This window comes from Kogia breviceps, chromosome 18 (genome assembly GCF_026419965.1).
Source record: "Kogia breviceps isolate mKogBre1 chromosome 18, mKogBre1 haplotype 1, whole genome shotgun sequence".
NCBI lineage: Eukaryota > Metazoa > Chordata > Mammalia > Artiodactyla > Physeteridae > Kogia > Kogia breviceps.
In genome coordinates, this window is record NC_081327.1 from 12,445,337 (window position 1) to 12,471,626 (window position 26,290).

Below are 26,290 nucleotides of genomic sequence, written 5' to 3' on the forward strand. Positions count from 1 at the left end.
GTGTATGTGTGGGTCAGATCCCTGGTGTGCTGGGACCTGTCTGTTCAGGGTTGCATGGGCAGGTAGGCGAGGACGCACAGCCCCTGGGGCAGGGCTAGAGACTCCCCTCCCTTTCTCTTCCCGAGGGAAGCTGCCCATGCTGTGGGTCGAGGTGATGCACATCTGCACCCCCTTCAGTGGCCGGGGCCCTACCGGCCCCTGTGAGTGGCCCGTGACACTCGGCAACTGTGATGTGAACAAACGGACAGATGCAAAGACGGAGGGGCAAGGTGAGGGGTGACAGTGGGGAGGGAAGACACCAAGGGGCAGGGCGAGCGGCTCACCTTGTCGAAGTGATTGAAGGACGCCCGGAACTCCTGCATCTGCTCTTGGCTGATGCCCTTGGCGTCGCGGGTGAGGATTTGGTTCTCGACCTCGTTGATGGTGCGGGCGATGGTGGTGAGCAGCTGCTCCCAGCCCACGCGGATGTGCTGCGGGAGGAATGAGGGCGTGAGTGTGGGCTGGGCCGGCAGCTGGGGATGCTGGGACCACCGCAGCCGTAGCTGAGCGGGGCTCGGAACTGCCTTCTCCTTGTGCGGGGCTGTGTGTGGCCTGGAGTCAGGCTCGCCCTAACTTTCCCCCAAACGCAGCCCAGCCCCACACTCTCCCGTGTGGCTCATGTGCACAGGGACACAGGCACGGTGCCCGCCTACTGCCTCTGCCAACCAGCGGGGTTCACGTCACACCGGTGTACGTCCCAGTGACGGACGCAGCAGACAACCGGGCCCCGATACCTGTGCCAGGATCCACAGGGAAACTTTGCAGAGACATGCTGGGCAACGTTTAACTAGCTTTCTGGGGCAACAGCCCTTCCCCCCTTTTATTTGGTGGTGATCTGCATGGTCTAAGTGCTGTCACCACGGACCATTTCAAGCTACCACTATGATGGCAACCCGCCCTGATGCTATGACCTGGCGGCAGCGAGCCGGCACGCGGGATTCCCGCACATGCTGGCTGGATCTGCGTCAAGTGAGGATGAAATGGCTGAGGCCACACTGGGGGGCGGGTGCTGCCTGCCCTCCCAGCTCTCCAGGGAGCTTGTCTTGAGATGTGTGTTGTCATGGCGATGGGAGAGTAGTGGTAGAGAAACTGTGATTTTTAAAAACGTGTAAACGTTGGATCTAGTCTTTTTGGTCAGAGAGAAAGGGGAGACAGAGCAAGTGGGAGACACTTTTCTACGGGGGGAAGAAAACCATTTGGAACAAGACAGCCGGGCCCTGCCTGGGCTGCCACAAGAATCCTCCAAGCTGGTGAAGGGACAGCGGGGGCACGGCGGGCTTGCCTCCATGGTGTAGTTGGTGTGCTTGTTGTCGAAGATGAGGGCCTCCTGGATGAGCTGGTGCTGCTGCTCCAGCAGGTCCAGGTTCGGCTTGTAGTCCACGATGCTGCGCTCGTACTGCTTCAGGTGGCTCAGCTGGTCCTCCAGAGTCCCATTCATCTCGATGGAGATGCGCCCGATCTCCTGCACAGAGGGTGGTGCTACTGGGGGGCGGGACTGGCAGACCTCGGCCACGACCAGCCACCCGGAGGAGGCCTGTTGCTGGCCGCCCCAATGCCAGGGCGCCCGCCGCCCGGGGCCTCTGCCCAGGGGTCCCCTCCGGGAAGGCCTGCCGCCTGCTGCCCCCCAGCGTAACAGCGGCCACGATGCAGTTTCGGCACCGGCACTCCACAGGGCTAACCTCACTGCTCCCCGCTTGACTCCCCGTGAGGCCCAAGGCTGGGACGGGCCTATTCCACGGAGGTGGAAACTGAGGCCCAAAGAGGGCAACTTATGACATTAAGAGGCAGAGCCAGGATCGGAACCCCGGCCTGGCGACTTCAGAACCCGTGCTCTTGGGCACGAGCGCCCCACGCCTCGCTTCCCACGGCGACGAAGCCGTGCAGGGGGCACTGAGCCCCGCGGCCGACCTGCCCGATCCTCTCTCGGGCTGTCGTGAGTTTCAGTGAGGCCACTTCGGTCAGTGGGGTGCCTAGTGCTTAGTGAGCCCTCGGTAAGTGGTGGCCTGAGTCGCAGTCGGCATGGTTACAAGCCTTCCCGCAGCTGGGTCACGAGGGCAGAGTGAGGGCGCGGTGAGGGTCTGAGCTCGGACCACCTTGGTCACAGCTACACCACAGTGCTTGTGATGGGGCTGGCACAGGGCGGTGCCCAAAAGTGTCTCTTGAGGGAATGAAGTAATGGGTTTCCTCATCCTTTTAGGGATGAGAAAACTGAGCCACAGAGGTTAAACTGTGCCTGACTCCCGATCTTAAGTCAAGGGGAGAGTCGAGACTCGAACCCATCTCTACCTGACCCCTAAGCACGGTTTCCCTCTGAACGCTGCTGCCATTTCCACGAATATGTTATGGACACTCCTAATCCCACGAGGCCACGAGAGCTGGGTCCCAGATCCACCAGGCCCCCGAGTCCACCGGCCCCATGGAGCACTGGGGCCCTCCCACCGGGGGTAAGCAGCAGCCTCCTGTTCAGTGGGGGCTCTTCCTCAACTCTGCCCTGAGATTCTCCTGGGCCCAGCAGGGCTGGGGCGACTCGCCCTCACCTCCATCTTAGTCTGGATCCAGGGCCCCACGATGTTGGCCTGGCTGGCGAACTGGCGGCGGAGGTGCTCGTTGGACTGCTGTTTGCTCTGCTCCTCCAGGAGTGCGTGGTCCCGCTTGGGCACCAGCTGCTGCACCTGGGGAAGGGGACGCAGGCAGGAGCGGTCAGGGGGGCGGCCCCCTCGCCTGGCCGGTCCCGGCCCTGCCGGTGGGTGGGTGCCGCCTACCTTCTCCCACTTGGAGTTGATGATCTGGGGCGTGACGGTGGTGTAGGGGTTGCTGCCTGACAGCTTGATGTGGTTGCTCTCGGCGATCCTCTGGGCCTCCTTGTGGATGGCCAGGATGGCCTCCCGTTCCCTGTCGGCGTCCGGCAGTGTTGACTTGAACTGGTCGTGGGCTGAGATCAGGCCCTGGGGGCGGGAAGAGAAGGGATGAGGGTGCAGCCCGGCCCCGTGGAGGCCCCACGAGCCACGAGAAGGGCGGGGAGGGGAAGGGGCGGACCTCGATTTCCTCGATGGTGTGGACAATGAACATGTCCTGGAGGTCCTCCATGGCGCTCTCCATCCAGTTGTTAAAAGGGGCCGCCCGCTTGGCGTACTCCAGGTGCAGCTGGTCAATGGTCTCCAGCTGCTTCTCCGTTTTCTGGTGCGTGTTGGGAGGGACGGGGACAGAGGAGGGAGGTCAGTAGGCTAGCAGGAGGTGTGTATTGTGGAGAGGGGTCCGGGGGCACCAAGGGGTCAGGGGAAGACCCCTGCTCTGAGGGCAACGAGGCACAGACCTCGGCGGGTGGCATCGCCCCCTCCTCACCTCCAGGGCTTCCCTGCGACTGTGGGTCAGAGAGCCAAGGGCATCCCACTGGTCGCAGATCTTCTGGCAGCGGGTGTTGACGTTGTGGGAGTCGTAGTAATCCAGCTCGCTGTGGGCCGGGCAGAGGGTGATGAGATCCAGCAGGGGTAGCCAGGGTGTGCTGGACCCACCCGCCCCCAGGTGTCCCAGGCCCTGATATCCCCAGGTACCAGGGGATATCAACACTTAAGCACATCAGTCATCAATCACCCCTCTGGCCTGGGGCAGGAGGAATTGGCGGGGAGAGGATAACAGAGCTTGCTGTCACTGTAAGCTGACGCAGGGCTCCCAGAGTGTGGCCCTCGACCATCCCTGTAGGCTGGCGAAATCTCAGTTGCCCGACCAGGGGTCGAACCCAGACCCCCAGCAGTGGAAGCACAGAGAGTCCTAACCACTGGACCACCAGGGAAGTCCCCTGGATTGCTTTTTCCATTTAAAGAAAGTCTAGCAGAGCACACTGGTTAGAGAATAAGGCTCTGGAGCCAAGTTCCCTAGGTGTGAATTCCAGCTCTCCAATTTTGAACTTGTGTGACCCTGGGCGAACACACCGGGACCAGGCGGCCCAGGTTCCAGCCCTATCTCACTCCCTAGCTGTGTGACCTTGGGCAGGCCCCTTGGCCTCTCTGTGCCTCAGTTCCCATCCTGTAACACAGGACTGCTGGGGGATTAAATGAGCTGGTACATGTAGAGCACTAAGTGCCCTGAGTTTCTGTCATGACCATTAATCAACGCTCAGCCGGGCTGTCCATCCAGGCTCATCCTGGCCGGCCCTGGGCCCTCAGACTCATCTTCAGGGGAACGGACAGCACCCCAAACAGCCCTCCCTTTCTCCTCCAGGGCTACTGTCCAGAAAGCTGCCTCAGGGACTGCCTGTTCCCCGGCTCAAGGTAATGGGTTTCACATGGCTGTTCCCAGTGCCTGAGAAGTGGGCTGGCCTAGGATTTCCTCCAAGTCTGTTTCTCACTGGCTTCCAGGAGCTTGCCTGTCAATGGGGGGTGGGGGACCTGCCCATGTCCCACCCCACAACCCCTGAGGGTGGTGGACGTCTGCGTCTGTGACCTCACTCTCCTCGGCCTGGGCATGCCAGGTACAGGGGCTCGATCCTAGGGGAGCTGCAGGACCCCAAGGGGTGCCCCCAACAGTGCTCAATGGGGATGCCGTGTCCCCGGGACTGTGAAGACCCAGTGGTACTTCTGCCTGTGGGTGAGCAAACAGGGAGCCCCCAGAGCAGCTGGGCAGTGTGGAGGGCGTGAGTCAGGGAGGAAGCCAGCCCTGCCCGGTGAGGGGCTCCACCGGGCATCGCTGCTAGGCCCCAGCCTTGTAGGAACAGGAGAAATTTGGGGATGACTGTGACAGGGTAGCGGGTGTCTGTGGAAAGGGCAGTTCCAGCCAAGGATCCTATTTTTGAGCAGACGGCTATTTTGGGAGCCCTGCCGCCCTCCAGGGCCTGTGGATTTTCCATGAAGTAATGGCCTGGGCCTCCCACTCCCTGGGCCCTGCTTGCTGCTGGCTGCCGAGCTGGTGGAATAAGGCCCCTTTCACTGGCTCTGGAGGTTCAGTGTACTAATTGTGTGCACAAGTTTATCTGACTGGGGCGGGGAAGGGAGGGCAGAGGACCGACTGCCTGGAAGCTCTTACAATAAGTGTATTCTGAGCAGCAGAGGGAAGGGGCCGGAAAGAACAATGGGCTCTCTGTGCAGCCAGATTCCCTCAGGGAGCAGGGGGTGGGAGCGGCGTGGGCTAGGCCGCCCACCACATCAGGGGGCCAGGGGGTCTCCCTGGTGTGGCAGGCAGAGGAGGGGGAGCCCAGGGACCCCAACAGCCTGAGGAATCAGGACAAGGGGTCAGAGACCCCCCCCTTCTGCTGGAGAATCTAGATCCCACTGTTTCTCATCTGGGGTAAAGACAAGGTGGGCAAAAGGCATCATCCTGTAAGGCTCTCCCCTGGCATCTGAAAGGAGGGTGTGAGGGTGGAAAGGGCTGGGGGACCCCATGCCACCACTGCTCTACCGCTGCTCTGGACTGGGTGCTGGAGGGGAAGCAGGTGACGGGGAACCACGAGCCCACACGTACTTGAGCTCCTGGGCGATGGCGGCAATCTGCTCCACGCGGTCCTGGTGTGCGGCCAGGTCGCTCTCGAAGGCCTCGTGCTTGCGGATGAGGGCTTTGATGTCTGACAGGGTGGCCGTCTCATAGTCCCGGTGCCTCAGCATGGCCTCCTTCCCTGGGGTGGGGCAGAGGGCAGGGGGCGCTTCATCAACAGTGCCAGAGGGATGTCCGGCCAGAGGGAGGGAGACGGGGTGTGGACCCCACGCCCTGCCTTGCCGAGGATGGTGCCATGAAAGCTAGAAACTTCCAGAGCCTTTTTCCTTGCCCTTTGCAGGGATCTCTACGCTCAGCTAGATCCCAGATGGAGCTGGAAGACACTGTGGGGCTGGTGGGCCTGAGGCAAATCCCAATTCAAGCTGTGGGTTCTAAATTTAGTATCCTTTATTGGTAGACGGTAAGAATTTGGAATGTGCTACCAGGGCTGGAAATGTGGACACCTATCTGCGGACCGCTGTGATCCGGAGAAGCAGCTGGCGTTGCAGCCGTGCCTCAGCAGTGGGGGGGAAGGGGAAGTCTGAGTCAGGGCTCTTCCAGGAGCCTGACCCCTGGCACTTGGGCGCCAGGCCCCCTTGGGGTGGGAGTCCTATCACACATCTATTGCTCCACACTATCCTAAGGGCTTTCCATGTGCAGCGAGGCAGGGCCCATTGTCAGGCCCTGTGAAGGAAGAGAGGAACACTGCTATTAGTCCTGGAGCCTGGCTAATTATACACCCCAGAACAGAAGCTCAAGTGAGCCCTGCAAGCACAGTAAGGTACTGCAAAGAACCAAGGGGAAAACGCTGGCCGGGAAAGGTGGCTGGGACCCCCAACCCCTAAAACTACCTCAGGACCCCTGGAGCGGCAGCTCAGAGACCCCCCTCCTCAGCTGGCACCAGAAAATCCAACCAACAGCTGCCCGCCTAGAGCAGGGGATGGCAGACAGCTTCTCCCCACCTGCTCTTCCACTGTAAACGCGGCCAGTGGCAGCCCAAGGTTAAAACCTCAATGAGGGGATGCTGAGAAGGCCGATCACCAGTCAGTCCCATCTGCATCTCAGCCACCCCGTGGACAGGGTCCGGCACTGGCGGACAGGAGGTGGCAGCCTGGGAGACTGACTGCACTGGCCCTGCCACTCCAGCCCCGCGGCAGCAGGCTCAACCACAAAGGCAAGCTTGCAATTCCCTTCTCCAAATTGCTTTCTCCCAAGGGTGGGAACCAGAAATAGTAGGTTACTCCTTTTCTGCCTCAGCAGAGTTTCAGCAAGGGAGCTGCTAGGGGTGCGCTGGCAAGAATCGGGAGGAGGGGGCCACAGCCACGGCTGCCTGGGATCCAGGCCAAGGGGCCGCCAGGCTGAGGAGGGGGATGAGGGCTCATTTTTGCTTTTCCCCCAGACAATCTAAGACCCTGGAAGAAGCATCCACATGGGCGCTCACTCCTGCAGGCTGTAGGGATGGTGAGGGGGCACAGAGTGATGGTGGCTCAACCCGCCCTCTGCCCCCCAACCCCTCACAGGTGAGGAGGCTGCTACACCCGGCTTCCAGGGGTGTAGAGGGGTCGGGAGGCTGGTCTCTCCTCCTGTTTTGCATAATTGGGTGGTTCAGAGGACAGAGGCTTCAGGCCTTGGGAATGAGAGTGGACAGGCCTGCCTGGGGACTCTGGGCTAATGCAAGAGGCAGGGCCAGATGCCAAAGTGCCTGTGGGGAGGTAGGGGTGGGGCAGGGGCGTGTGGAGTTGGGCCCTGGCTGAAGACTGGGCCACTTCTCCTAAATGCCTTCTGGTGAAGGCTGGCCAGAGTGGCTCCCAGGGAAAGAGCTCTGGTGGGCCATCACATCCACACCCCTCGGCCTCAGGAGACCATCTTCTCAGGGCCTCTTGGAGCCCCAGGAGAGAAGCTGGAGGGCTGATAAGAGGCCCCCAAGAAGGGAAATCCACAGGGATGACACTCAGAGCCTAAGAAAGGATGATGGAGCTACAACACGTGGATAATGACAGGAGACAGCTCAGTCCAAGCGTGGGACACGGGTGTTGCAAAATCCACTTACATGTCCAAGGGCCCTTTAACAAGAAAGATGTCAAATTCTGCAGTTCCCTGGGCAGGGACCTCACCTACCTGGAAACTGCTGAGCATAGCGAAGAGGTTCAAGAGGTGTTTGTTGAATGAATGAAGAACAAACGAATAAACTAAATGCCAACATCCCCTCCCTCAGGTTTGGGGGCGCAGAACCCAGGGGCACCATTTCTGTGAGGCAGAGGGAGGTGCCTGCATCCCTGGCCCAGGCTACCTTTTCCTCGCCTTGCCTTCTGGCTTCCCCTCCTCTGCATTCCTTCCCTGGCAGAGGAGGGATCAGGGTATTGCTCTGGATCTGGAAGCTGCCGTTGGAGAGCAGCTGGCCTGAGCTAATGTGAGGAGGGCATTAGCTGGGCTGCAGCTGCGGACACAGGTGACACAGGCCCAGGTCGGCGGATCCTGCAGAGCTGCGTGTCCGCATGCTGGCAAGGGTGGGGCAGGCTCCGTATGGGTGCCTCTGGGTGGGTCTCAGCAACTGACCAGGGTTGGGGCTGCCTGCCAAATAGCTGGGTGGGTGGGGCCAGAGGAGCCCCCAGGGGCTCAGTGAGGATCTCGCAGGGACCTGGGAGGGTGGGAGGGATGAAAAACCACACTGAGCAATGCAAGGAAGTGTGAGACCAGCTGGGCAGAGTGGTGGCAGGAGGGCCAGGGCAGGGAGGGCAGGAGGCAGCCAGTAGTGGGAGGGTGGGAGCCCAGTGGAAGGCGCTCGGCTCTCCCAGGCGCTGGCCGTTTCCTGAAAGCTTTTGGGCCCCTGGGATCCGGAATCTCAGCCGTGGTGTGGGTCCCGACCGAGGGCCAGGGACGTGACGGAATTCCACATCCCGAGCCAAGGGAACAGGCAGCTGCAGAGCTGCCGAGAAACCAGAGTCACTGCTGCCCTTGTGGGAGAGGGCCCTCGGGGGAGGCACCGGGACAGGGCAGAGGGGAGAAAGAGCTCCCACGGCGGGCCACGCCGAAGGGTGCGTGGCTGGTGGTCAGTGAGCAGCAGGTGCAAGTCGGGCAGCAGGGCCAGGAGGTGGATCCCTGGCCCATTCTAAGGACAGCGCTCAGGATCACAGACCATCCAGCACTGGCTCTTCAGTGTGAAGTCCACAGTCTCAAAGGGTGCAGGGCACGGAAGGCAGGCTGTGTGAACCCAGGCTGCCAGAGAGGGGAGGGCATACCCCCATGCCCACCCTGGCCCGGAGGGGCGCCATACTCAGGGGAGACGTGGCAGAGTGACAGGGACAGGGGCCACGTCCCTGTGCAGCTGGCACAGGGTCCAGTGACCCAGGAAGGAGTCCACCTGTAAGTAATCTCTGAGGCCAGGGCAGATTGGGTGGACCTGGCCCCAAACTGTTCCTTGCTGCCTGGGGCTGGATGACCCCAAAGCGGCATTTGTGACATGCATGTTCCCAGGCAGCAGGAAAGGGGGCCTGACAAACAGACGACATGCAGGCAGGAGGGGCTCTGTGTGTGTGTGTGTCTGTCTGTCCGTGTGTGCGTACACGTGTGTGTCTCCGAGAGACAAGAAAGGAGGGAGGGAGCTGGGAGGGTCATACCGTCGGTCCAGGCCTCGTGGATGGAGGCCTTCTGCCGGAACTTCTCTGCCAGGTGGTCGAGCCGCTCCAACCTGCGGATCTCATTCAGCAGCCACTCCTCGTAGCCCTTCTCGGCCTGCTCCAGGTGCTGCCAGCCGTTGTTGATGTCCTGTGGGGGCAGGAGAGGGCAGGGCTAACACGGGGAGCTGGGGCACCCAGCAGGGCAATGCCTCCCTGAAGGATGATGACGGGAAGGCAGCGGAAATGGGCCGGGGTCACATCTCCCCCCAGCTTTGCTGTATCTGCCTGCTTGGACAGCACCCAGCACACGGCAGGTGCGGTCAATACTTTTGGAGTAAATGAATGAGTGAAAATGAACGAATGCCATACGGGGCACTGGGAGTCAGAAGGTGACTGTCCAGTGAATACTGTCCCTCCCCTGAGAAGGGGCCTCAAGCACTGGAGGTCCTGGAGTCACGGCCAAATGAGGGTCCAAATTCAAACAATTCCACACAAACTATGGTGTGGTTTGGGGATGGGTGTAAAACTCTGGGGAGTGATGGGGGGAGAAGGAACACAGTAAAGTGTCAAGGGCATGCCCCACCACACTCTGCACTCCGAAAGCTGTGCATTCTCGTTAAGAAAGCCCATGCTGGGGAAATAAGCCTGTGGGTGGTGAGCAGCTGCCCCTCTGCCCCTCACAGGGAACCTGCAGCTCCGCACACCTCCTGGGCCCTGGCCCACCCTCAGCCCTCCGGCACTCACCGAGACCATCTTGCCCTCGGAGGGCATGAAGGCGGGCCGGTTGCTGAGGCGCAGCTTGGTCTGCAGCGTGTTGAAGTTGATCTCCAGCTGGCACTTCTCCTGCACCTTGGGTGGCTTATGGACGCGCCGGTAGTCGCGGAAGTCCTCCAGCTTCTGCTGCATCTCCTGGATGGTCTTCTGGGGCACGCGGTCCTCCAGCCAGGGGATGGTGCGCCGGATCCACTCCAGGAGCTGTGGGCGCACAAGAAGCTGTGGTGGCCTTTGCAGGGGACCCTCTGAGCACAGACAGGGCCGCCCTCGGCTCATGGGCACAGGGGACCTGGATCTCCGAGGGCCCCATCTTGGGGAATCACCCCTGCTCCCCATCTTGACTTCTCCATGATTCCCGATGGGAATCCCACGACCAGGAATTCTGGGAACACATGCCCCCTCTGAACCACGAACCACAAGGCTGTTCTCTGGCTACTTCCTGCTCCTGCCTTTGCTCTTGGCCTTCCTTCCCCCATCTAAGCAGGGTAGCCTCAATTCAGATGCCCCTCCTGGATGGCCGCCCCCATTGCACCCCCATGAGAGCCCGCTGTCGCCATCTGCACCGAGCTCCATGCTGAGAGCCTCACTGTGTCCTGGTCACTGACCGTAAGCGCCTCAAGGGCAGGGCTGGCTGCATGCCTAGCTCACACTGGGGTGGTCAGTGCCACGTGCGGGGCCTGGGACATAGAAAATTAGAAAGTACAACTGAAAAAGAAAGTGACCTGTATGAGCCACTCATGTCTTTGATGGAGCGAGACCAGGGTACAAACAAGCAAACAAACCGGACATGCTAGGACAATCCTAGGAGAGGAAAATCGATTATTGTCCAGCACAGACAGGCCCGGGGAAGGGGTTCCCAAATGCCAACCTCTGGCAGGATGAGAAAGCCAAGGACAAAGTCTCCGTGTGTGGCGACATCTTGGCGCATCACGCCAACTGCCCTCTCTTGGGAAGGGCTGGGATTCTAAGATATAACCTTTTAACCTTTCCTAGGTGTTAGAAATGATGGTGGTAACAAACGGTAGCTTTTTCTTTTAAAAATATCCTTCACTTGGCAAAATAAAAAGTTCAACACTCTAGGTTGGCTGGCAAATACTTTCCCAAATTTTCCTGGTCTGTGAAATCTCAAAGTCTGGGAACCACTGGTCTAGAAGAGCAGTCAAACTACTCCTCTTGGGGAGCTTAGATGTTTTTATTTTTTTAATATGGAAATCAAACTGCTGTCCTGTCACCATATCAGCTCTCGGGTCTCTCTCCATCCTACGGAATCAGTCTCTCCACGGGTGGGGCATGGGAACAGGAATTTTTAAAAAGCTCCCCAGCTGATTCTAATGCAGCCGGGTGTTCAGAAAACTCTGTCCTTGAGTATCTCTGTAGAACCAGGAGCCAGCCAGCATAGTGACACAGCAGTCTGACCCCTTAGTCTTGTAAAATCGACCCGAAAGGTCACATACTGGCTTGGTCAAACTCCACAGCCTATATAACCTTACGACCTTTTCTAGAAAGTCTCGCTGCCATCCCTGCTCTCCCCTCTGCAGATGTCACATGACCTTTGGCAGAGAGTAGCAAGAGGTGACCTAATCTTTCAGCTCTGGCGGAGCCACCAGGGCAGGGGGGAGTGACACACTCACGTCGCTGGCCAGCCTCTCATAATCTTCCATCAGGTGTTCATTCTCCTGGTTGACAGCCAGCACCTTGCAAATCCGGTTGGCGGCAGTCTCAGCCTGTGGCAGGGGAGGGAGGGGAAAGTACACAGTAGTCAGGGCTGCCTGGGGGCTGCTGACCCTCCCTCCTGACAGGCACGTCCCCTGAGAGCTGGCTCATCCATGGCCCACACAGAAGTCCCCAAGGAGGGAAGGAGAGGAAGCACAGCTTCAGCAAGATGGGGCCCTGAGTGGCTGTGTCCCGACAGGCCTTTCCGGGGTCCCCAAAGCTTGCTGCTGAGGCCCCCGCCAGGGGAGCTGGGCCTGTGGGCTCTCTCGACTTGGACTGTGGAGGTGCTGAAGGGGACTAGGGAGCCGTATGCCCAATCACTGTGGGGGAAATGGACTCCCAGGCCCTCCAAGAGGAGGGCTGGGTGAGGCTGGGTAGGGTCCTCCGCTAGGCTAAGGACCCTCCCCTTGGCTGGGAAGGGAGACCGCGGGGGAGGCCGAGCGCCAGAGAGCTGTGGTGGCAGGCAGGGGGAGGGGTGCTGGCGCCCCCCAGGGAAGTCTGGTGGTCAGTGCGCAGGCAGAGCATGCCTGGCCCCTTCCTAATCCTCCCCTCGAGGAGGCTGCTGACGGCTCAGAGGGCGGAAGTCACGATCCACAGGGCGGAGGGGAGCCAGGGCTTCGGAGAGTAGGGAGCGGTGCAGTGACTAGTCTCTGCCCAGAACTACAGGACAATGTCCTGCTTTGTCCTGCTGGGGGGAAAATGCAAGGACAGGAGAAGGAGGGTGAGGGATGCCACACAGAGACCAGGTACCTTTCAGGAAGCACAGAAAGGGTCCAAGAAGAAGAGTTGAAACGGCAACAGAACAGGAACAGAAATAGTGAGGAGGGTCTACAGAGTGGTGGGGAAGGAAAACAGAGAGGCTTGGGGATGGCTCCAGACCCGGCTAGCTGCAGGCACTGACGCCCAGCCTCCCCCTTCCACACACTGCTTCTGGGACAGGCGGGGAGGTGAGTGGGGGACCAGCTGAGGGTGGTGTGTACACACACACACACACATACACACACACCCTGCTTCATGCTGCAGGACACAGGCCAACGGCCACAGGCAGCGCTCCTCAGAGGTGAGGTTCACAAGGGCCTCGGCCAATGAACACCCAGCCCCTAGTGAGTGCAGGAAGCAGAGCCAAGATTGCAGCTTGTGGGGGAGTCGCGGAGGTGAGTCCCTGACCCCAAATCTGGACAGACAACTGGCACCCCAAGCTCAGCTCCACCATGCTGTGCAGGTCCGCGAAGGTGCGGGCTGCCGGTCAAAAGTATTTTGGTTCACCGCTGAGTTCCTGGCACCCAGCTCAGGGCTTGGCGTGTCTGAGGTACTCAAGAGTTGATGAATGAGTGAGGAAAGGAACAAGGAGCAAACGCTTTAGTGACTAGAAATAAACTATCAGGAGAGAACGGGCAAACTTGGTGCTAGGGCTAGGGTTGCCTTTGCGTTCATGAAACAAAACAAAACCTGGAGAGCACTCTTTTAAGAGACTGGATTGAGCCCCTGGGGAAAAGACAGCCACAATAATAAAAGCATTACAAGGATGTCCTGGGAAGTAAACACCGGCCGGAGGAAGCTGGGCTCATAGCTGGAGAGGCCTGGCCCCTGCACGTCCCTTGGTGACGGGCAGCTCCCAATAGGCTGGTCTTTATTTCCTCCCTCACGAGAGGGGCCCAGCTGCCTCAAAGACTCCCAAATGCTCTGACCTGGGCTTTCCTGCCAGTATCCCCTCCCACAGATGCCTCAAGGCCTCCGGTCCCCCAACACCAGAGCTCAGCTCTAAGCACGAGGGGGCAGTTTGTGCAGAGAGAAGACACTCCCTCGAGGGCAGTGTGGTGGGCAGCGAGGCTGGCTTGGGGCCCGCGGAGGGGTGAGGCCAACACAAACATGCTGTTAGTTGGGGTTTGTGGCGAGGAATCTCCTATCACCGCCCACCCCCACCCTGCCTTCCCGCTAGGTGAGGGGTCCCCTCCACTCTCCCTGCCTGTGCCCCCCCACCAGAACACTCCAAACACGAGCTCTGACCACCTGCCGGGGAGGTGGCACGGCGGGCAGAAGCGGGCCGCTCTGACTGCCGGGCCACGGGCGGGGTGCTTAAGGGGCCAGGCACCGTCCTGAGCCCTTCACCCGCATGAGCTCACGTCATCCTCGGGACAGCCCCGAGACGGGCACTAGCCTGCTCCACGTTTTCCACATGGCAGAACGGAGGTGAAGGGACTTATTCGAGGTCACACTGCTGAGAGGCAGCCCAAGCAGACGGCCCGTGGCAAGGCCCCCACTGGCCTTGAGGCTCTGAAGGAGGCAGCAAAGTCCCCACCCCGTGACTTCAGTGTCCTCCTCTTGTAAATGGGGATAACGGCACCCACCCCTCCCGGGGGTGTGCCCAGGACTCTTAGAACCTGTGCACATGGAGTCCTCGGAGGAGTCCCTAGCATATAGTAAGTGCTCAATAAATGAGAGCTCATTTCTTCTTGTTCTTCTCCCTGCCCAACTGCCAACTGTGACACAAAATTAAGCTGCTGGCACCATTGTAAAGCAATTATACTCCAATAAAGATGTTTAAAAAAAAAAATCAAGCTGCTGGGAATACACCGCTGGCCAAGACCAGACACCCAGGAGGCAAGTGGAGGGGATAGAGCCGGCCAGGCCTCCACGTGGGGGCAGCTGGGCACCGTCCTGTGGAAGCAGAGGGCTCCTGACAGGCGCAGCGGGGGACACGTGAGGTCAGCCAGGCTCGGGGAGGGCCGCGACTGGGAGCAGACACTTCTGACGGCCCTACCTGTGTCCGCGGGGCTGCTGGGGACAGTGGCCTGGCGACCTGGGTCAGTAGGAGCAGGCTCAGAGCCTTTCCTGGGGCCTTTGGGAGGGGATGGAGCTGCAGAGAGGGGCAGGAAAGCCAATGCTCCGGGCGAAGGCACAGCCAGTGCAGCAGGCAGGTGGCCGGCACGGATCACGGAACGGGCGGGGCGGCCGAGCAGAGGAGCACAGGCCCAAGCTGCGCTCTGCCATCTAAGGTGACGCTGGGATTCAACTGCCTTGTCTGAGAAACAGGGATGCCACCACCCATCTCAGAGTGGTCTATATTCACAGAGAGACTACCTGTGGCGTCTCGACACTGGGGCCTGCACCGGCTCGGTGGTGGCAATGGAGGCCCACAGTCACAAGAACCTGCCAGACTGGGTCGGTCCTCAGGCCGCAGCCTGGGCAGTGGGACATGGGGGTGGAGGGGTGGCGAGGGCGGGTCTCCAGCCACAGCAGTGAGGGTGCTCCCGCCCCAGCTCACCTTTTGAGCCCCCGAGAAAGCGTGGTAGAAGCAGGACACGTAAGTCATGATGGCTTTCTCATCTGGCCTCAGAGTGCCTACAATATCTGCGCAGAGAGAGAGAAAGAGAGAGAGAGGCAGGAGAGAGTGAAAGATGCAGGAAGGCCGGCCGAGGCCCGAGGCTCATGCGGGAGGAATAGCGCTTGCTCTGGACTGGAAGCCAGACCCTGGCTCTGGCCTGGGTGGGCATGTCTTGCCAAGGTTTTGTAGAGGAGAAGGGGGAGGGTCCGAATAAGATGGATTCCTTTTTGAACCAGGCCTGAGTTTGTGAAACACTAGCCAGGAAGCCTTGTTTGGGGCTGGAAGGATCAGGTGTTATTTGATCTCCCTGGAAACATAAGTAAGATCATGTCTGGTGTGACCACCTACCACCTTAGCATAAACCCCTAATGGTCTCCTGAGACCCCAGAATAAAACCCAAATTCCAGATCCCAGACTACAATGGTACTACATGGCCTGGCCCTGTCACATTCTCTGACCACATTTTCCTCCCCTCTCCTACTCCTCTCCAGCCATTCCTTGAATAAGCCACGTTTATTTACACCTCAGGGCCTTTGCACTTGCTCCCCCCCGTCTACCTGGAACACTTTTCCTGCAGATCTTCACCGGGCAGCTCCTGCTCATCTTGCCTCCCCTGAAAGCCCCAGCGAAGCAGCCCCCATGCTTCCCCATCCCACCATCCTGTCCCATGCTCTCGACTGCACTTATCACATGAAATTACTCTATCTGTGGACATGCCTGTTGTCTGCCTTGCCCAATAGAATGTAAGCTCCATGAGAGCAGGGACCGTGCCTGACTCAGTCACTGACTGTATCTTCAGTGCCTGGAACAGAGCCTGGCACAGGTCAGGGCCTCGATAGACAGTGTGGGCAAAGACTAAGTGGGCAGAGGTGCCAAGGAGTCGGGGGGTGGCTTCCAGTCGGAGAGAGGCCGCTGCCGTCTGCAAGAGAAATGAGGTGAGCACGGGAGGCGAGAGGTAGCAGTGGCATTGGGCAGTGGCAGCGAGGTGGGCCTGCCTGGCCCTGCCCGGTACCTTCTGCGCTCCTGAAAAGGCATGGTAGAAGCTGGACACATAGGTCATTATGGCCTTCTCGTCGGGCCGGGCCGTGTTCACGATGTCTGCAAGTGAACAACAGGGTTAAACCGCCCAAGCAGGGGTGGGTGGGGCGGGGGCGGTCACCCACTGGATCCATAGGCTCCCAAGGCCACAGCCATCCTGGGAGAAGGACCCTCAGAGCTGATTCCACGGCCCTTGGTGACTCCAGTGGGCTTGGCTTGGCCACACCCTTGGCCCCTCCATCCCCCATGGTCACTGGAAAGGCCAAGCTTGTGGGAAATGGATTAAAATGAGGCCACTTCCTCTCTCTGAAAATGGCCTCAAGGGGCTGCTAGACGGTCAACCCCAAAGGCCACCAGAGGCCAGAGGCATGGGTCCTGGCTGGGGGTGGTACATGGCTGGGAAAAGGAGCAAAGCCGGAAAAGGAAAAAACACTCCACTGCGGTGGGCTCCGGGCTCCAGACTCGGAGGCTGCGTGCAGCAGGCAAGGAAGGCAGAGGCCTTGCTTGTTTGCAGGAGTCAACCCTCCTGGCGACCTCCCTCGGCCCTCCGGAGGGATGGGTGGGATCAGTCAGGACGGGCTTTGGCAGAGGGCGCCGGGGCCCAGCCCAAGAGGCAGCCCCTGCGAGCTGACCCTCTTCCAGGACCTCTTCCCACCACCTCCGTCCCCGGCTGCTCCTGCTCTGGCTCCCTGGGTGACACCACTGTCCCCACTTCACGCTGATTCATTCAGGCGTTCTGGCTGGCTCCGCCAGCTCCCTGAGGTCACTGCGAGACATGCCCACAAAACAGGGTGCTGACTGAACAGAAGGGATGCACTTACCCTCTGCATCCAGCATCTTGGGGATGTCTAGGTATTTCTCAGCCACTTCAAAGGCATTGTTCAGGTTGGTGACGGGGTCGTCCTGGGGGAGGGAGGAGAAACTTGGTCAGGGGCAGGAGCACAAGCAGAAGGAACAAGGGCCGGTCCGCAAGGGAGGGACCCTGGGAAGGGCCAGGACTGGGGAGGATCCTTCAGGCAGTTCTCAGCCACCTGTGCTGCTGCAGGGAGCGGTGGGGGGAGGGGGCACACCCGGGTAGAGTCAATTCCTACCCAAAGGAATGCCTCTGGAAATCTCTGCGGGGCACACCGTGGACCCTTTCTCCAGAGACAACGCAGGCGTGCTCTTTTCTTAGAATTTCCATCCATCCCCAGACCCCAGATTAAGACCCCTGCCCTGAAACCCAGACACTGTGGTCCAGACCTGAGAGAGCACTGGGCGTGGGTGGTGGGGCAGGGGGGGAATGGAGAGCATCCACGTTCTAACCTCCCTACTCTAACTGGCCCTCTGCTGACACGATGAAAAGCACTTCACCCTGACCCTCCCTCACGCGCCTTCACCTAGCCTTTCCAGCTAGAGCCCAATACGATTACTCACTGCGGCTTGAACGGGCTAAGTGCAGGCCTGCCTGTGCCTCCCCCACCTGGGATGCCCGCTCTCTGGCCCTTGGCTGCCTCCTCCCCAGAGGCCCTGCCCCCCGCCGGGCCAGCTCAGGTGTGCCTTCCTTCCTGTGGAGCATCTGTCCGGCCCCATCCCCTCTCCATCCCCACGCAGCCTGAGCACATGCACTGGGCCCTGTGCGGCTGGTTTGCTCTGGATGCAACTGTCCTCCTGTCTTCCTGTCCTCCTGTCTTTGCGAGCCTGGCAGCTCCTAGAGGGCAGAGCCTGGGTCTTACACGCTCTGTACAGGTGAAATAGAACAGGACCCCGCACGGGACAGGGCTGCCGGCGGTGATGGTTTAGAATTCTTTACCCCTCCCCAAATGCTTCCAGAATCTAGAGGGTTAAGGAAGGGCAGCTATAAGGCATGGCCGGCCAGCCAGGCCCTACCATAACCCCAGGTAGCTGCGACGCCCAAGGAGGGAGAAGGGCAGTCCCCAAGGGGAGCAAAGGAGGCGAGAGTCAGCCACCGAGCCTGGGGTCTGCTGATAGCTGGCACGAGGCCCTCCCAGCCTGCCCATCTGAGCACAGAGTCCAGCTCTGGACGCCAGCAACGGATGGGCTTGGGGGCGGTGGCCCGGCGTCAGGGTCAGACTCAGGGTGTCTACGGGCCCCTGAGGGGAGCAGGAGACGCATACCTTTCTCAGCTTGTCATACTCAATCAGCTCTGGTCTGTGCCGGTGGATCAGGGCATTGAAGGCAAGACCGTCCTTCCAGCTGGGGATGGAAAGGCCAAGGTTATGAGTGGGGAGCCCCCCACCGTCATGGGAGGGCCGCAGGCTGTGGGCACCCACAGGAATGATTAACTCCCACTCAGTGAGGTGGTTTAGAGTGTGTGCCTGGCACTGCAGGCAGACGGCGTGGCCGGCTGGCCGTGAACCTGGCTGCTGGAGCCAGACCATCTGGGGGAAACACCAGCCCTTCCACTCGCTGTCAGTGTGACCTTGGGCAAGTCCCATAATCTCCTGCTACCTCAGTTGCCACATCTGTAAAATGGGGATAATACAGTACCTACACTTCACTGGGCTGTTGTGAGGATGAAATGAGTAAATATGTGAGGCTTTGGCCGATACCTGACAAGTGACAAGTGCTCTGACTGCTCGTTACCAGGGTAGCTGTGACCTGCTGAGCGCTGTCTCTGCGAGGCCCCACTGAGCTGGGCAGGCCACTGCAGGCCCTCTGTACCTTGGCTGCCCTGACCCGTGGGCTGGCTAAGTGCCGGCGTGTGGCTTGGCATGAGGGGCTCTGTTCAGAGCAAAGTGACAGCTGGTCACAGTCCACACTGGTCACACTGGCTCTTTCATGGGTCAAGGTTAATGACACCTCCTTAGAAAGACCGCCCCCCCTGCCCCCGACTGTGGTACTCTTCCGGTTACTTTCTCTCACCATATCCTACTTTGTCGTCTCTCTATGACTCCTCTCACTACCTGAAATTACGCTGTTGGTTTCTTCACGCCTTTGTGAAGTACTGCTCCCCCTGCTATGGTGTTACCTTCCAAGGGTGGGGACTTTATTTTGGTGCTGCTGTATTCCCACTCTTGGCATGGAGTAGGCACTCCACAGACATTTAGTGATTGAATAAATAAACGAGTAAGAAATGCACAGGGACTTCCCTGGTGGCACAGTGGTTAAGAATCCTCCTTCCAATGCAGGGGACGCGGGTTTGATCCCTAGTCGGGGACCTAAGATCCCACATGCCTCAGAGCAACTGAGCCCACAGGCCACAGCTACTGAGCCCACGCTCCACAAGGAAAGATCCCACATGTGGTAACTAAGACCCAACGCAGCCAAAAAAAGAAAAAGAAATGCACAAAGGACCAGCCAGCTGGTGGCAGGAAAAGGAAGGAAACACACAGAGGAGCTCAAGGGAGGGACCAAATGCTCTTAATGGCAGAGCACAATGGTCCCCAACGTCCAGTGCCAGGGCTCCCAGGGAGCCTGAGGACACAGCAGGACCTCTGTGGATCCCATGAAGCCCCGTTCTTCATTCCTACGTGTGCGCTCTCCCTGGTCCATCCACCCCAGGAGAACACCAGAGGCTCAGAGAGGTGAGGTCACAGAGTCACGCCAGATCTGACCTCGGGGCCAGCCCCAAAGTCTGCACTCCTAACCCCCGGGCCATGCCACACTCCCAGATCTCGTGTGGCACTGACCACACTCACCTCACGGACACACTCATTTCCCGCTCTCAACCGAGGAAGAACAGGCTCGTGCAGGCCGAGTCTTGTTCCTCTAGTGGACAGAGTACATTTTCCCCAACACTAAATTCAGTAGCAACCATAAAGGACGGCAGGTCCCTCTTGAGAGGTCAAAACAAAGGAAGAGCTTTGTTGTTGCTTCTGAGTTACCTTGCTTGGGGAAAAAGAAGATTCTAGAGGGCCTGCCAGAGTGCCAGGCCTTAATGCCTTTAGCCTGGGACAGCGAGGTGACTGCTGCCTCCCCCAGGGGACGCAGGGACCTTCCCAGGGGCTCACAGGGGCCAGTGGCAGGGGGAGGGGCTCCTGAGAGCTGGCACCTCACAGACCATGACAACACCACAGGAAAAGAGAGAGGGTGGGAGGACAGCATCTCAGGTCCCGGGAAGCAGAGTGGGAATGATGTGGGCCGGGGTGCCTTGGCTGGCGCTCACCTGATGTGGAAGTTCTGCACGTTGACGTTCTTGTACGGGGCCGTCTTCCTCTGGCACCAGAGAAGGAGCCCTTCCTTGGCAGAGGTCTCTGCAAAACACATGAGGATGGTGAGCACTGGCCCAAAACTAAACGCTCAGAACCCAGTCCTGGTGGATTGTACTTTCAGCTCAGGCATAAGGGTCAGACAGAACCTGGGGGAGGGGCCCTGGGACGGAGCAGCAGCAGTGCCTCTTCCAGACGCGGGTGGGCCCTGAGAGCAGTCACTTGCCTGGGTCACCCCAGAAGTGACAGTGACGGGCCAGTGTAAGGGCCTGAACCTGCGCCATGTTTCTGACCCCAAAGCCTGTGCCTTTAGCTGGCAGGACACACTGCCAAACAAGCCCCTGATGCGGGCCTTGGCCTCTTCTGAACAAGGGGCATGCGCGCTGGGCCTGCCCACTCAGCGTCTCCAGATCTGGCCGCGGCTTCGAGGAAGCGGGGAGGGAGGGCCCCAGGAGGTCCCTCCGTTCCCCGTGGACAGCTCTGACTGTCCTCAACACACTGGGAGCGCTACAAGGGCGGGGAGCACATCTGCCTGGTCACTGCTGTGGCCTGTCACCAGGAGCCCCCTCTGCACGCTGGCCCTGGGGCCTTTCTCATTCTCTGATGGCCTGAACCAACCCCAGGTCCATGGAGGCCAAGGTCCGAGGGTGGGAGGCTGAGTGGAAACATAGGTGCTTACGCCCAGGAGAACGAGGCCAGGCCTGACTCTATCACTAGTTTGCTGCTTGACTGTAAAAAGGGGCCAATCATGCCCACTTGACAAGGGTGGTAATGAGGGTCCACTGAGCTGGGCGGCTGCAGGGGGGACCCTTCACCTGCAGCCTGGGCCAGCACCTCTACTAACCACCCCCACACAGGGCATGGGAGTGATGTCTGGACACAGGAAAGAGCCTCAAAGCATGAAGACAAAAGGCCCGAAATCCTGACTAAGTCCCCCCAACTTGGTGGAACCCGGGTGGGGAGGAAAGGCTGTTCTTTGCCCGTGAGCAGGTCCTTGGCTCTCACCTTCCACAGAGATGTCCTGGATGGCGAACCTGAGGATGATGGTCCAGATCATTCCCAGGGTCATCTTTGCATTGCCGTCCACAATCTCTGCACACAGGTGAAGGGGGCAGAGGGCAAAAGCGTTGTTAAAACCAGAGTGGGACTCCCCAGGAGGCCCCCGGCCCTGTCTGGAGATCGACTCCAGCCATCTGACAGAGCTGCCTAGGCCTGCCCTCCACCACGCTCACTGGGGGGAGATGCCCCCTGAACACTCCGGGAAGTGCTGTCCCTAAAGCCTTCTGCTGCTTGGCACCTTCGGGCTTCCATCCCCGTGCATTCTAGGCCACGTGGGCCTCTTCCTCTCTGGGCAGCTCATTCTCTTGACCCAGCTCAATGGACTGCTCCCCGCTGAGCCTCGCCCCAGGTGCTGGGCCTCCGTTTCCAGGCCCCATCACACCTTATGGGCGTGTCTCTCGAGAGCCCGCCCACTTCCTTCCAACCCCACTGCCGCCACCTTCGTCCATCCCCACTTCGATCCGCCCCACGCAGCAGGCAGGGTAGTCACTGGAACAGGTGCACTGGATGTGTGTCGGTCGCCTGCTTTGTATTCTGGAGTCTGCCTTACACAAGGCCTGCCCTGCGTGACTCCCGCCTCCCTCCCCAGCATTCTCCAGCTCCATCCTCTCAACAAGCCAGCTCTCTCTTGCTTTAAGGATCTCACACCTTCTGGCCCGCCACAAAGCTCACGCCTCGACCCTTTCCTCAGATGGCTGGTCCTTCCCAGCCTGTAAGGCGCTTATATGTCAACGCCCCAGAATGGCTTCCCTGACCGTCCCAGTGCCTCTCTCCCCAGCACCCTGCTCTTCCCCTCACACACTGATATGTGCTGGTTTGTCTACTTGTTCACTGTCTGCCTTCGTGATCACCTCTGCACCCCCAGCACGTGGACACGGCCCTTGAGAAAGACACGGTGCTGCAGGAAGGGGAGAGAGGGTAGCACAAGGTCCAGTTGGTAAGTGCGTGCTTTCTTAACTAACCGAAAACCTGCCACCCCCACAAACTTCTGGGAGTGAAAGAGAAGGGTGTGGACCACATGTTCTTCAGCTTCAGCAACTTAAGAGAAAAACCACTTCTGCAACGCTCAGGCACCGTGTGTCTGCAGCCAGGTGAGGGAGGTGCATGCAAGAGCCCTCTTCCTGGGGCCCATGGGCCCGATGTGCCTTTGGCGGTCCTCTCAGGCCTGCCACCCCCACGCCTCTCACACACCGGATGTGGGAGAGAGGGTGCGGAGAACGGAGGGGACACTTCAAGAGAGCTTGCTCACCGGCCTCGAGAACAGAAAACTCTAGGTGGGCTTGATCTGGGAAGGAGACACGATGGTCTCCCAGAGGATGGGGCCCAGCCTTCCCCGAGGACATGCTCGCTAGGAAAGGGTGGGTGCTCTTTTAGCCACTGGAGAGGCTCCCCACAGCGAAGCCATGGGCTGACGGCCGAGGGCAGCTCTCGGCTTGAGGGTTTCAGGAGAGGAGATATGCGTAACTGGCCGCCTGGAAGCAGGGGAAGGACACGTTGTCTGTCCAGCCCTCTCCCAGGGCTAAGAACCCCACGGCTGGAAACGAGGCCGAGCCTTCCCAGAGTGGGATGAGGGTGGTGATTCATTCAGGAAATCTATGCTGCCTTCCTCCCGAGGGCCAGGCACCCCAAAGCCAGGGACAGACACAAGCTGGAGAGGAGGCCGCAGCGCCCATACCCAGCCAGTGCCATGAGCAAGCTGGTCATGGAGGACTCAGAGAGTCCCTGTGAGGGGAGGAAGACGGCCGCTCTCGTGACCCATCCACCAGCTGCTTCTTGGACCTGCAGCTGTGCCTCCGACTCCCGAGCCCTCTCACAACCCCCACGAGGAAGCCACGTTCCTGCAACTGCCTAGATGGTGTGGAGGGACAGGGAGCTGGGGGCAGGTGGGGACTGGGGCGCTCAGGTATCCCAGAGCCCTCAGAACGGCTCCCGTCGGCTGCCCTCCAGAGGCCTGATGGCCACGGGGATTGGGAGTGAAGCAGCTTGGGCATGAACGGAACACATTTTTAGATTGAGTTTTTCTCCAGATGAAAACTGATGACTGCCATGGGTCTCTCCTCTAACCCCTTCTGTGTTTACAGGCTAGCATTTGAGCAAAATAAATGCAGCTGTGAGACACAGAAGGCTGGAGGGGAGCCAGGAGGAAAGATCCATGCAAGAACAGAAAATCTCAGGGTCTGACTGAGTTCAGGGTTTTGATTTTTTTTTTTTAAGGCAAACACCAACCACCTCATCCGTGGCATGCGAGGCTCGGCAGCCCTCCCTGGAGAGGTCCTGGGTTGGGGCAGAGCCTTGGAATGCGGGATGTGCATTCTGGCCTGGATTCTTGGCCAAATTCTCGGAGCCCTGTCATTAGCGGCAATTAGTTTTCTTTGTTTTTCTAAGAGCTGGGACAACATGGAAACGGGGGGTAGGAAACCCTGCTCTGACTAGTGACCAGAACTGGGAGCCCAGGCTGATGGGGAGCTTCGGGGCTCTGTCGGGCCTCGCCTGGTCTCCAAAGGCGCCTGTGAGACAAGAGCCTGCACTGGAGGGAGGGCTCCGACACAAGGATCACAGTTCCAGGTGCAGCATGGGGCCCAGAGGATCCTGGGTATCCTGTCACGAGGCCCCACCCGCCCAAGCTGTGCAGCCAGCAAAGTCTGTTCACTGACCTTTGCACTTATGCACCCTGCCCCAGAGACCTGACACCAGGCCTCAAGCGCCCTCCCCTACTGAGCCCTCCTGTCTGCAGACACCAGACCGGGCCTAAGGATGAAGGTGGTGCCGGCTCAGAGAGATGCCGTGTCACGTGTCGGTCTGTGTCCCTCAGGCCCAGCACCAGGAGGGACAGTGAGGGTGTCCGGGGTCTAAGTCAAAGCCATTCCTCCCCCTGTGCCCCTTGTGACTGGGTGAGCTGGATTTCCTGGTCTTGGGCTGGATTATCCTTTGGGGGAAGGAGGGAGGTCTGTGGGCCCCGCATCACATCAAGGGCAGTCACTGTGGTCGCTGCTCAGTGTATCTGGGCTTTAGGCACCCCCAAGGGCTCTCTCTGCCACCAATACAACTTCTGTTCGCAAGGCAGAGGTCGGGCCCCATCCGAGCTCACCTTCTGCCCCGATGGAGACCAGCTTGACTCCTTTGCTGGCGATGAAGTCCAGTGCCTTGTTCACATTGTTGATTTTGTGCACTCTCATCTTGCCCCGCTCTGGCTTAGGTAACCGCTCCCCTGAGGGCCGAACACCGAGAAAGAGAAGGAGAGGAGCTTCAGGGTCCCCGCTGCTCCCCAGAACAGGCCCATGCCGGCGCGGTGCTGCTGCAGCTGGTAAAGGCCTCGCTCTTCCCTGGGCAGCATCCCGTGGGCACCGCACAAGGGGCCTCACCTGAAATGACCTCCAGGAGGAGCATGAGCTTGAGCCCGTCTCGGAAGTCCTCGTCGATATTCTCGATCTGCGTGCCGGCCTTCCTCAGGTGGGAGTTGCACCAGGCTGTGAAGGTCTGGGGAAGCAGAGAAGAACGTGGGTTGGAGGGTCAGCGTGGCCGTCAGGGCTCTCCAGCAAAACGGCCGGGTCACAGGCCCTGACCCCGCGTCAGCACGGCTGCCACGGGTCCTGGGCCCCACCCTGTATCAGCAATGACACTGTTTCCGGTCTTTACAGCGACCCAGGCAGGTGGATCTGAGGACACTGAGGCTCAGGGCAGTTACCAGACTACCACCTGGTCAGCCGGGTGACGAGTGGCAGAGGGCGGGCTGGAAGCCACGTCGGCCAGCCTCAGAGCAAGTGCTGGCGCCACCACCCCCCGAGTGGGCCCACTGCACGCATCGGGCAAAGGTGCTGACGGAGCCGGGCCCTGAGCCTGGAAACGAGAAGCAGGGGTCCAGCTCCCGCGGACACGTTCTTCTGGACAGACACACCAGCCCTCCATCCCCCCGGGCGGGCAGAGCAGACCACAGGTCCCCATGGCCCTGGCTCCCGTCCACCTGCCCCTCCCCTCAGGTAGGGGCAGCAATTTCCCCATCACTGGCACAGAGATGACTTGCGACAGGAAAGCACCTGGAAAACAAGCCTCCTGTAAATTCAAGGTTTGCTCAAGTCAGTCTCTCTTCGAACTGCCAGTAGCCCAGCGGCAACACCTCCCCCAAAGGCCGGGCGCACAGATCCTCCGAGTCCTGCGGCACCCCTACATAAGCTGTTTCCCTAGAGGCCAGACACCCTCTATTCCCTGGAGAACATCCCACGCCCCACCTTTCCACATCTTAAGATCCAGTGTATCTCAGAGGGGGCTGGAAGGTAGGTGGGAGGCAGGCACCCACCCCCACCAGGGTTAGGCAACCACATCTGAGGAGGAATTGCCGGAGGACCACAGGGCACGTGGGTGCTGGAAGGCGAAGGGGCCTTTTCAGGTGGAGAGGCCTGTCGACAAGAAGCCCAAATCCCAAACCAGAGCACAGAATGCCCGAGTAGTAACCAGCACTCAGCCCCCTGCTGGCTGGGGCACGTTATCAGACTTCAGCGCCAGGGATGCACGTCACATCAGTTAAGGTGCACATGCCCAGATGCCTTCGGGGGAGACAGGCCCCCGCAGCAAGATCTGGGAAAAAACCCACGCCTGTTTCTCACGGGAGTCCCCCGCTCTGCCCTCGTCAATCTGCAGGGCCCAGCATGGAGGTGGGCCGACAGCCAGGAACGCGCAAGAGCCCACGTGCACCCGGGTGCCGGCAGAGGCCACGTGGGGCTGAGGGGCTTCCAAGGAGCCTCTGGCCAAGGACCATGTGTTTTGACAACTGTCACCAGCTCTGCTCATTCAGAGACTCAACACAAGGCCCCCCCCCCCCGACAAAAAAGTCACCTGATTAACACGCTGCACCACAGGCACAAGGTTTCCTTCCAAACCCGAAGCTGCGAACTGGCAGGGCACCCCGCCCGCCTCCCGCCAACACCAAGAAGAGTTCTTCCACCTCAGAGACAGACACCCACATGAGGCTGTCTCCTCAGCGACGGGCACCTTTGCCCCACTTCCGCCTCGCCTCAGCCCGCACCCACCCATCCCACAAAATGAGTCCCAAGCGTGGCTCCTCCGGACGCCCCCACTGACTTGCTTGCTCCACCCCGATTCTGACTCGGATGCCC

At 59.8% G+C, this 26,290-nt stretch overlaps 1 protein-coding gene and 1 long non-coding RNA gene across 13 annotated transcripts in view; one reads left to right on the forward strand and one right to left on the reverse strand.

Moving 5' to 3' along the window:
- The window catches only part of ACTN4 (actinin alpha 4), a 71,792-nt gene that overhangs the window by 3,209 nt on the left and 42,293 nt on the right, over positions 1-26,290 (reverse strand). For 8 of the 12 annotated variants that reach the window (XR_010837623.1, XM_059044996.2, XM_067018225.1 and 5 more), the window contains 17 exons: positions 24,542-24,656; positions 24,268-24,387; positions 21,126-21,212; positions 20,078-20,165; positions 18,087-18,165; positions 16,791-16,872; positions 14,872-14,957; positions 11,525-11,617; positions 9,864-10,094; positions 9,120-9,267; positions 5,494-5,644; positions 3,382-3,490; positions 3,076-3,216; positions 2,802-2,984; positions 2,577-2,711; positions 1,322-1,501; positions 324-470 (listed from right to left, as the gene is read on the reverse strand). Coding sequence is in view for 11 of the 12 variants with exons in the window: in XM_059044996.2 (XP_058900979.1) it covers positions 324-470; positions 1,322-1,501; positions 2,577-2,711; positions 2,802-2,984; positions 3,076-3,216; positions 3,382-3,490; positions 5,494-5,644; positions 9,120-9,267; positions 9,864-10,094; positions 11,525-11,617; positions 14,872-14,957; positions 16,791-16,872; positions 18,087-18,165; positions 20,078-20,165; positions 21,126-21,212; positions 24,268-24,387; positions 24,542-24,656 (2,175 nt within the window). In the remaining variant the exon portion in view is untranslated. Of the gene's footprint in view, positions 1-323; positions 471-1,321; positions 1,502-2,576; positions 2,712-2,801; positions 2,985-3,075; positions 3,217-3,381; positions 3,491-5,493; positions 5,645-9,119; positions 9,268-9,863; positions 10,095-11,524; positions 11,618-14,871; positions 14,958-15,943; positions 16,030-16,790; positions 16,873-18,086; positions 18,166-20,077; positions 20,166-21,125; positions 21,213-24,267; positions 24,388-24,541; positions 24,657-26,290 lie in introns of all 12 variants that reach the window. The other 4 variants (XM_059044993.2, XM_059044994.2, XM_067018224.1 and 1 more) reach the window with 1 other exon arrangement.
- On the forward strand, positions 188-5,890 carry LOC136792970 (uncharacterized). Its single transcript, XR_010837625.1, has 3 exons — positions 188-269; positions 4,258-4,307; positions 5,804-5,890. It is a non-coding gene; the product is annotated as an uncharacterized lncRNA (long non-coding RNA).